This window comes from Hippoglossus hippoglossus, chromosome 11, assembly GCF_009819705.1.
Source record: "Hippoglossus hippoglossus isolate fHipHip1 chromosome 11, fHipHip1.pri, whole genome shotgun sequence".
In the NCBI taxonomy this organism is placed as follows: domain Eukaryota; kingdom Metazoa; phylum Chordata; class Actinopteri; order Pleuronectiformes; family Pleuronectidae; genus Hippoglossus; species Hippoglossus hippoglossus.
This window is the reverse complement of record NC_047161.1, coordinates 21,921,257-21,930,658: the sequence shown is the minus strand read 5'-3', so window position 1 is coordinate 21,930,658 and position 9,402 is coordinate 21,921,257. Positions and strand designations below refer to the sequence as shown.

General features: G+C 38.1%; 1 protein-coding gene and 1 long non-coding RNA gene across 2 annotated transcripts; one reads left to right on the top strand and one right to left on the bottom strand.

The window, feature by feature from the left end:
* Positions 1-755: 755 nt before the first annotated feature.
* Positions 756-931, bottom strand: LOC117771156. The gene is made up of 2 exons (XR_004615516.1): positions 896-931; positions 756-855 (listed from the first exon to the last, which is right to left on the bottom strand). It is a non-coding gene; the product is annotated as an uncharacterized LOC117771156 (long non-coding RNA).
* A 3,177-nt stretch (positions 932-4,108) lies between these two features.
* agr2 (anterior gradient 2) lies at positions 4,109-8,479 on the top strand. Its single transcript, XM_034601245.1, is given in 10 exon segments — positions 4,109-4,159; positions 5,562-5,657; positions 5,660-5,680; positions 5,802-5,865; positions 5,964-6,016; positions 6,212-6,285; positions 6,550-6,558; positions 6,560-6,614; positions 7,991-8,074; positions 8,199-8,479. Coding segments are annotated over 9 exon segments (495 nt in total). The 5' UTR covers positions 4,109-4,159; positions 5,562-5,572; the 3' UTR covers positions 8,249-8,479.
* The last annotated feature ends 923 nt before the right edge of the window (positions 8,480-9,402 follow it).

Sequence of the window (9,402 nt, the reverse complement as noted above, 5' to 3'; positions counted from 1 at the left end):
ATCTGCTGTACTGACAGCATATCATGTCATGTCGACAAAAATAAACATTAATGATGTCACAATCGGGGTGATTCCCACCTCTATATTGTTCTTTTTTCTCCTCCTCTACTTTGCAGCGCTTTCTGAATCGTTGCACCTGATAATTTATCCTTTTTTGACTCATCTTTGAACTCTAACCGCAGTCTAACACGCAGCGTGACAACGTCGGGAGAACCCGAGGCGGAAGCGCCAATTCTCGTGCGAGCAGCCGCCTGGCTGTTCACCAGGAAGGCGATTTCTCCTCGCTGGTTCAGGGGTAAATGATGATGGTCGTCACAGGTGACTGACCTACGCAAGCCTATAGCCGCCACCCCCCACAAGAGATTATGTGCTTGTGTGTGTCTGTCTGTTTAGACCCAACTGACAAATGTGTGGATTAAGTACATAATTAAAGATGGGGAAATTTCATCATGTGGGGGCAAAAATCGGGGAAATTGAAACTCCAGGAGAACAGCGGGGAAATCTAAAGTATGGGATGCATATTTAATCATTTATATAATATATAATATATCACTTATATCGTTTAAAATCGATTTTCAGTGTGTTTTCCGGCCCGATTTGCTCGCGGCGAGCGAAAAAAATAGAACAGACCCCGAAACCATCGCTGCAGATCGCGAGCCGGCCGCGGCGCTTCCCGGCACTACGCTGCCGGTGCGAACAGCCCAATTATTTAACATGGGCGCGGAAAGGAGGCGCACAGCTTTTCGTGGTGTTTCGCGGCGCTTCTACCTCCGGTGCGTCCCCGGGGTTAGAGGATGATGGTGTGACGTTAATGCATTGGTTTACATTGCATGTGTCACGTCATGATAAATCAGTCTCTTGTGCCGCCCTCTCGGCATTTTGCGCCCTAGACAACCGCCTATGTCGCCTATGCCAGGAGCCGCCCCTGTCCATACATAGAAAAAAAGTCCATAAACCTTCAGAGCTAGTCATGGCAATGCAATACAATACAATGTTGATGTTGAAAATATATATATTGAGGAGGTGGGAGGTTGCATGCTTACTACCACAAAAAGGAGGTTTTTAGCTGTCAAGACTAGAAAAGCGCTATATAAATATAAAACCAAAACTATCATTGAAATAACATTGTTGAAATCTTAAATAAACCAATGCTATTGCTTGCAGTTACTAAAGTGACAAACCTATAGTATTTTAATAACATCTATTCTAATGCATGTGAATGAATGACAGTTGCCAATCATCCAATGGAAATTGAAAAGCTTGGATACCCGGCATTATTTCGTGTATAAATAAAAAGCTCACTGCTTCAGGCTGCTGTGGTCTGTATGCAACCCTGCCAGGATGCGTTGTTATAAGAGGAGCAGTTAAGTTCAGTAACATCACTGCTATACGCTGATTAAATCAAGTGCATTTTTTGTGACATCAGACTGACTTAGTCAGGCAACCATATCTGCCAACATAATTAACAGCTTTATTATAGGCCATATAATATTATCCTCAGCATTTCAAATATGATTCTGTGTAACCTACTTTGGCCCCAGGAATACAGCCGGGGACGTTAAATTCCCTGTGTCACTAAAATCACTCGAGTCGCTGACATTATAAAATAATTAAGAGTTACAATGAACCAAAATGAAGAAGTCAATGCAGTGTTCAAATAAGTAGAACATAAAAAATACTATCTTTTCTGAAAACAGATGTTGCAATATCACAATAGTAGTGATAGATGCAAAAGAGAAAATTTGCCTTAAAAGACAAAGTGATGAAAAGTGAAGCAGTGAATTGGTGTGTCTGATAAAAGACTGTTGAGTTAGTTAACTCAATACGAGTGTTAGTATTTCTCAGCTTTATCTGAGGTGGGTTCAGGTTGTTCATGAGCTGCTGCATTGTGCTTCTCTTAACACCAGGTAGTTGCATCCTATTCAAGTGGACAACCAGTCGCCAACAGATCCGTGTTATCAGGGCGGGGCTGGATATGCAGCTTGCTGAATGTAAAGTGGTAATAGGTGCAGCCTTTAACCCTACCCTTTTGTTTAAATATTGACCAAGGTGCTGTGACAACCACAGTGTCGGAGAGAGGAAGTCATGTAGTGAGAGTCGTACAGCAAGAGCGAGGGTTAAGGACACCTCAGCACTAAACTGTTCCCATATCCTGGTTACAAACCAGCAGTACTACGAACATAGCATCAAAAACAATTGTGACATTTGGCTTGTCAAACATGTTATTCTGAACAATGTAATGGAGATTTGATGAATAGTAACACATGGAATTCCTATATATTATATAAATCATGAACGTCATATAAAGACTCAGGTCAAATATTCACTAATGATGTTTGTAGCCCACATTAAACATGACTTTATTGCTTTTATTAAACCTACTGTTAACTTATTGTCCTCTAACAAGTTCTTTATTAAACATTACAGACAGGAATCTGCGTTACATTCCATACCATTCTATTCCTTCATTTGTTCCTGTCAGTGAAAATGCCAATTTAAAAAGCAAAACAATTAACTGCATTTTTCTTCTTTGAACCATTACATGATGTAGGTCAACACTTTTATCAAAGGCAAGGGAAATCTCTCTTGACTATCTCTGACACAAACCGTTTTAACCGGTGCCCTATCAGAAGTGATATCATGAGTTTAATCACTAAAACTTTTAACAAGAAGCACAACTTCTGGTCATCTCATTAGTATGACCAGAGATATCACAAATTATTGGTTCCATTAATTTTTTTAAACACAAATCAAAATTTATGGCACATAATTGTAAACATGAATAAACATAATTTGCTGTTTATTAGTATTTGGGATATTCTCTTGTATTATATATTTTGTTTGATGGTTTTATTTCTTGTGTCTGATTATTTTTCTTTTTACAATATGTTTTCTGGGTAAAGTGTAACTTTATCAAAAATGCAATTCATTGTTGAAGGCAAAAAACAAGAACACACAAAAGGCTGTCTAGTGTCAGAGATCAGATTATATTTTGCACTTTTAAAAGCAGCAGTTCAGGTTGAGTGTGTGTGGAGGAGAGGTTGAGGTGTGGACTGTTTAAGAAGTGGCTGTTTCAGGATGCAGGAAGCACTGCAGTGAAAAGGACCGATTCAGTTACAGAAAGCAAATAGATTGTCAGGAGATGCAGACCAAAATCCCTGCTGCAGGACCCGGGACACTGTTGAGATGCCTCAAGAAATAACACGTAACCTTCCAATCTAAATACGTTCATGGCCGTTCTTAATCTCTAGTTCAAAAAATTGGTTTTGTATCTCAAAGGCTGAAATAACAAAAAAAAATACAGGATTTCACCAATTTCAATGATAACTCTATAAATGTTAGGGTCATATCACCTAGAACTGTCTGTGCCCACTCCTGGGCTGTGGTTATAAAACCTGGATCGCAAACACAATTCATTCTTCATGTTAATGACTGAATCAATATGTTTACCTTGTAGGAAAGGCCCATTCATTCATTCACTTCTGTCTTGAACCAATCACATAAAGACTAATCAGCATTCAGCCCTCTTGTATTCATCACTTATACAGACTGTCCTTGAAGCCCAAACATATCTCACCAATCAACACAAAATATGAATAAAATAATTATAATTATAATAAATTCTTATTTATCATGTGTCCACATTGCAACAAATTCAATAATGATATGGGCTAGAATTTAAATCCATTCAAGGACATGCAAAGTAATGTTTGTGAGAAAATGTCGCCATTCTTTAAGCTATGAAGAGAACTGAATGAAAAAACACACAAACTTCACTGAAGAAACATAACAATAAGGGGCTCAACAAAAGTTATATTAATGATAGCTCTAGCTGTTTTGGATAGTTATTTCTATCATAATGTAAAAAGTATAAATTCATGGATATCTCCAGGATATCTTTAGAAAAACTCAAACGCAAACTTAAAATAAGCATTTTCCTTAAGGGACTTTGCCAACATAAACCTTAACGAAGAGGTTTGTTACAAGCATTCCAGTACAGAAAAGGTGCGTGGGAGGGTGGGAAGAGGGTGGGAAGAGGGTGGGAAGAGGGCGGACCGCAGAGGAGTATGCACTTAAATACGGGATAGGTGAGAGTGGAGTTACAGGTGTTGCTGGAACTGCGGTACATCTACCTTCTCAGCTGACCAGGCCAGAACAGGTAAGATACAGGCCTACCCTCATAGACATAACAAATTGAACTTCAAACTACTAGGTTAACTCTTTTTAGTCTTCATACTGAATAGCTTAACTGATTGTTTAAACTAGATCAGAAAATAAAAGACATTTAGTGGGGCTGCCATACAGTTTAATTAAAGTCAATCTGTTTTGCAGATGATCACTGTCCCATTACAGACTTTTTAAATATATTTTTTGTTTAAAGGAGACCTATTATGCTCGTTTTTGGGTTCATAATTTTAATTTAGGGCTCTACGTGAAAAGGTTTAAAGGCTCCAATCTTCAGAAAACGCTTTAGTTTCTTTATTCTATTCATTGCTGCAGCAGCAGGATACTCAGCCGGATTCAGCTCCAACGCCCCGTCGCTAGAAAGTCAAGTCTGCTGTGATTGGCCAGCTGGTGTTGAGTTCAGGTACTTCAGGACGAAAGGCAGATGGAAACAGACCTCGCTGCAATTAAACACAACAATGACGATTCTTTTTAATTATACAGATGTAATTAGTGAATTAGTGAATTAGTGAATAGTGTAATTAGTGAATTAGTTCGCCTATTTACTAAAGCTGTGCTTTAGTAAATAGGCGAACTGTGTACACTGGGAGACTTTACCTTGGTTGTACTCTGCGTAGCGTTTGATTTTCCGACAGCACATGAACGCAGCACCAAAAAACACTTTGGACTCTTATTCCAAAAGCCGCTCCCTCCTCCTCTCGGCCCAGTTTCGATTGCGCTTTGCCGTCTTAGTTGGGGGCTTGTCCGGCGAGCCGCCGGGCGTGTATTATGCTATTGATCACCATCTTGACGTAGAGCTGGGGTGGAAGTATTACAAAACTCCGCTAGGAGCCGTTTCACCAACATCTGGAAAAGTGTTTAAGAGAATAGCTCCCTCTGCTGCTGACTTTGGGATTTTGAACCATCCACACTGTATACATTCACAAACAACATATACAACCCACTAGAAGACTGGGAAAGACTGAAAAAGCACAATAGGTCCCCTTTAGAGGTCTGTATGTAGTTCCTAACCAAAAAGTAAAGTGGGATTCTTACTCTTTCTATGCTATAATTCCTTTTAACAACCTGGAAGATGCATATATAGCCACAGTGCATGGTTACATTACACCCAGGGATCTGTGTACATGTCTAAACCTCTCTTACGTCAATTATTACCTGTCAGTGAAAATGCTAATTAAGTAGCAAAACTAAATAATTTCAGATTGTTCTGTGGTAAGTACCACTAGATGGTGTAGGTCAACACTTTTCCTTCTTAAAAGCAAGGGAATTATCTGAGTTAAAGTTTCTTCCATGTTTGTCCTAAGGTCAAACAGTTTGAATATATTAAGGTTTGTGATTTGTCTTTACCCTGCCTTTGTCTGTTCCTCACTTTCCAGTAAGCCCGAAGATGATCAAAGTGGTGTTGTTGTTAGTCTTGGTCCTAGTGGCCATGTCCTCAACCTTTGGAAATACATCCCAAAGACTGCAAGAGGATCCCCCCAGACTCTGTCTCGAGGTCTGTGACAATCGATTGCACCTCTAAGGCTGAATGATTGAAACTAAATGTTTTTTGTTATTAACACTGAGATAAAGCAGGAGTCTGCCATTGCGTTTTAATGGAGTCCATGTCTGTCCAGGTTGGGGTGATCAGCTGATCTGGGCTCAGACTTATGAGGAGGCTCTCTACTGGTCCAGGTCAAGGTAAGAAAAAAGTTTTAACACACCAATCCATAAAACCTTAACAGTGACCTATATTGTAGTTCATGATTAAATGTAAATGAGGCTGATTTGTATTTTAGGAATAAGCCTCTGATGGTAATCTTTCACCTTGAGGACTGCCCACACAGCCAGGGTAAGTCTGAAAAAACCCCTGCCATTTGAGTTGTTGAGTTACTCATGCAGAGAAAAAATGTTCTGTTGAATAAAGAGAGAACCCTATTTGAAGAGCATGTGTTTTTCTCAAGTTTGATGTCACCTCACACATATGGCCTCATGTAATAACAAACACTGAACTGAGTTACACAGTTAAAAACTGTTTCTCCTGCAGCACTAAGGAAGGTCTTCTCAGATAACGAGGTCCAGAAAACTCTTGACGAAGACTTCATCATCCTCAATCTGGTTGTAAGTTTAGTTTTCAAAACTAATGGCTTGAAAATTCTTAATTAATTTCGCTCATTGATTCCTTTTGAATATTGTTAATCTGTGTACAGAAGTATGTGACCTTTTCCAGACTCACCCAATTAAAACCAGCAATTGGCTGAATTTGACAGGAAATGTTGTGTTTATGTAGGACCTCAAAGTAATAAGTAGGTTTTATTATTATTATTTGAAACTAAATCTTTGTTTTATATGTTTAATAAAAAGGATACAATTTTTTTTTCTCAGTATGAAACCCACCGACAAACATCTCTCGCAGGATGGACAGTATGTTCCCAGAATCATCTTTGTCGGTAAGCCACACAGCTATTCCTATAGGCCTGTCACTAGTCCCTGTCATAGATTACATTACTTACCTTCAATGGAAAAAGTGCAGTGGTTAGCACTGTCACCTCACACCAAGAAGGCTCTGGACTTGAACTATGTTTGTGATTGTATTCAAGCATTTTTTTAGTTGTCCCAGTTTATCAAACATGATTGATAACGTGGGACTACCAGTCATTGAAGTTATCTTAATGGGGGAAATATGCATTTAGGGACTTACTGAAGTAAAAAAAAAAAAAAAATAGAGAAACTTAAGAGATTTAGCATATGGTCTGCAGTTTTCAGACAGGAGTTATGGTAAATACAGTCTGTCCCTGTCTGTTTAAAATGATAACTAGCACATAATCAGTTAGCTCTCTAGGACAGAGCAGCCATGTGTTTCACGAAACATGTGGAGAAGACAATGGGGTGATCGATGATGATGGGTCTCGCACCTGCAAGGGACTGTTTGTTCCCTGAGTAGCCCCCATAGAAATGGTGATTGCAGAATCAATAAACTGTTATTTTGACTGCTTGTTGATTGAATTTTCATAGATTTAAAAAAAATGTATACACCTTTTATAGAAAGTTTTAAATTAATTTACAATTTCTTTATTTAGGCTAGGGTTCTTTATGAAAAAATTATTACATTTACATGTTGATATGAATTAAGGACATTTCTATGAATAACACAAATTTTCTTATTAATTTTCTTACTCATTTATAATGCTTTTAAAAAATTGGTAATATTGAGTTTGACATGCATAACGCAAGGTGATTTAGGCTTTTTTAAAGCCTAATAAAAGTGGACGAGATTACCAAGTGATCTGTCCCAGATTATATTTTGGCATAAAGAACACTGTGTGCCATGTCTCCTCTGATTATAATATCTACATTCTTCTTCTGGTGTGGTTAGAAAACATCTTAAGGATTAAAGAAATGTATAATATGTTGATCTAATGTGTAAAACAGATATCGGAGTCATAGAAATTAAAATGCGAAAAAATCCCAAAACACCCCAAATTCACTCTTCATAGTTGTGAACCATAAAGTGACAAGTGACATTATATTCTAATGTAAATATTTACTTTACAGACATACAAATAGTCTGAGATCATGTTCACATGAGCGGTCTTTTGGACCCCACAATAAAACTAGCTGTGTTTGGTAATTAAAAATACTCAGCGGCAAATGTAATATCCAAATACAAACCATGTATCAGAAAGTTTAATTGTTGACATTAAGATACTCACAATTCAAGTTAAAAAAACTGCAGCACCAGTAGATGCACAAAGGTCCTGCCTGCTCCAAGGTTACACCTGATTTAAATCTTTTTAATCACCCCGTACCTTAAATGTCTCCACAGACCCAGCAATGACAGTGAGAGGGGATATTGTTGGTCCCTATGCCAATCGCATGTATGCCTATGAACCAAATGACCTCAAAGTCTGTAAGTGCTTCAGCTAACACACACTGATGTTAACACAAATCTTATCTTCTGGCAGCAGTGTCTTTTTGTGTCCATGCAACACATACTGATTATTAATTATGAATGTGTCCTGCCTCTTCCTCAGTGCTGAGCAACATGCAGAAAGCTAAGAAACTCCTGAAGTCTGAGCTGTGAACACAAGGACAAGACACATGCTCAACTTCCAACCCCGATCCACACTTTATCATTTCAGATTCCCATTTCATGCTGTCACTACAGTTTACATAGAAAACTAAGCACTGTAAAGTTTTCCTCAAATCACCTTCATTTTACATGTTTCTGTTTGTGTCGGATTCTTACTTTTTTCATTGTTGATCTACATCCAGAATGTCTTTTAAATAAATGTGGAACTGTTCATATATCCAAGATGTATACGCTGCCTTTTTATTAGCTAGGAGATTACAGGAAATCATAATACAGAAAACCCATTACAAATGTACAAACAAAAGAGTAACCCTTCAGTGTTAAACCACTCATGCCTCTGCTGTTATCAGAAATACGGGTAGTGATAAAGCATAATAATTAATTGGAACAATAAATAACTGGATAAAAAATGTTAAGCTTCTGTATAGAGCAGGCTATTTTAAGTGCGGGAGCTCTAATCCCTCAGTTAGATAGGCACGGCATATTGACCTCCTACAATGTTACCGGTAATGTATCTGGTTAGCCGGCCTATACATATAGTCTAATTTTGCTGAATATTTGCATACTTTAAAAACAACTGTGGTCTCAATAACTCAATATTTTGGAGTTAATAAAGACAATTGGTTAGTTATTATATCAGGATGCAGACTGCACTCTACAACTGGTTTGCCAAGGTTATCAAAATTATAGCAGATAACTATTAAACACAAGAGTCTGTTTACTCTTTATAAATGGTAAATACTTAACATTGAATTGAAAACAACATGCAAGTTGTAATTTAATACTGATTTCAGCATTGTCTCTGCACTGTTTTGGTCTCCACTAAAAATTCTGGATATTTCAAAGCTGCTATGACAACGGGGAAAGTGAAAAAAGATCTGGGGGAAACCTGGTGAGGTGATAACTCTTTCAGTTCATCACTACAAGCAAATACGTTTTCCTAGAGCTATCTGGAAATCCCACATCTCATATAAGCTCTAAACAGGTGTAGCCAATCCATTAATTGAGGTGGGCGGGGCCAAGCAAACCTGACAGAAGCAGGCCACATTAGATACTGACACATGTCCCCAGGCCATTGTCATAAGTGTGTGAGGTTCTCTTTATGTGATACCAGCAACAAAAGTGAATTCCACTGTTAAAGAAAT